The sequence below is a fragment of the Aplysia californica genome, unplaced genomic scaffold, assembly GCF_000002075.1.
Source record: "Aplysia californica isolate F4 #8 unplaced genomic scaffold, AplCal3.0 scaffold00095, whole genome shotgun sequence".
Taxonomy (NCBI): Eukaryota; Metazoa; Mollusca; class Gastropoda; order Aplysiida; family Aplysiidae; genus Aplysia; species Aplysia californica.
This window is the reverse complement of record NW_004797365.1, coordinates 1,562,669-1,563,665: the sequence shown is the minus strand read 5'-3', so window position 1 is coordinate 1,563,665 and position 997 is coordinate 1,562,669. Positions and strand designations below refer to the sequence as shown.

The window sequence follows — 997 nt, the reverse complement described above, 5'->3', positions numbered from 1 at the left end:
GAGAGAGAGAGAGAGAGAGAGAGAGAGAGAGAAAGAGAGAGAGAGGCGGAGAGAGAGTAAAAGGGAGCCAGAGAGAGGGAGAGAGACAGAGAGACAGAGAAAAACAAAGAGCCAAAGAGCCAGATAGCCAGAGAGACTGAGACATCTATGAATCAAAGTCTGAAGGAGATACCCACCCAGCATCAAACTGCTGCATGAACCTGGCGTACAGCACATTGCCGTCCTCATCCAAGGGCACGCGGTCTATGAAGGCATGGAACTGACCATCGGTCAAGTCCATGTTGAAACGAGACTCAATAGCTGCACGGAACTCCTCCTGGCTCACCGCGTCAGTGCCCAGGTGGTCGATCTTCCTGTTGAGGTGACACGTACGTAGTGATAACGGTCACATAGGTTTTGGTTTACTCTAAGGTGTATACTCGTATTATCACACGTCATTAACATCATAAGACGAGGCAGGCAGAGAAATGAAGAAGTAAAAGCAGCTATTGGCACTGAGTTCTGCCTGCATTTCATAGAAAGACAGAGAATAAAATGGTTTGGCCACTTGTTACAAGTAACAACTACAGAGACATAACACTCCTTTCCATACCTGGGAAAGTCTTTAACAAGATTCTCCTGGAGAGAATCAAGCTGGCAACAGAGGAAACCAGGCAGGATTCCCCAAGAACCGATCATGTGTGAACCAGATCGCTACCCTGCGCATCATTGCTGAGCAATCGCTTGAATGGAATTCACCACTAGTGGTCAACTTAATTGATTATGAAAAGGCATTTGACAGCGTGGACAGGGAAACTCTGTGGAAACTCATGCGGCATTACGGAATACCTGACAAAATCGTCAAGCTTGTGAAGACCACCTATGATGGAACAAACTGCCAAGTCTTCCACGAAGGACAACTCTCAGAACCATTCCAGGTACAGACAAGAGTGCGACAAGGATGCCTGCTCTCACATTTTCTCTTCATACTTGCAATGGACTGGAGCATGAAGGAAGC

The 997-nt window shown here is 47.0% G+C and overlaps 1 protein-coding gene across 1 annotated transcript in view; it reads right to left on the bottom strand.

Moving 5' to 3' along the window:
- The window catches only part of LOC101857710 (EF-hand calcium-binding domain-containing protein 6), a gene marked incomplete in the record, with an annotated part of 46,464 nt that overhangs the window by 9,824 nt on the left and 35,643 nt on the right, over nucleotides 1–997 (bottom strand). The window contains 1 exon segment of the mRNA XM_035968895.1: nucleotides 177–353. Coding sequence (XP_035824788.1) covers nucleotides 177–353 — 177 coding nt within the window.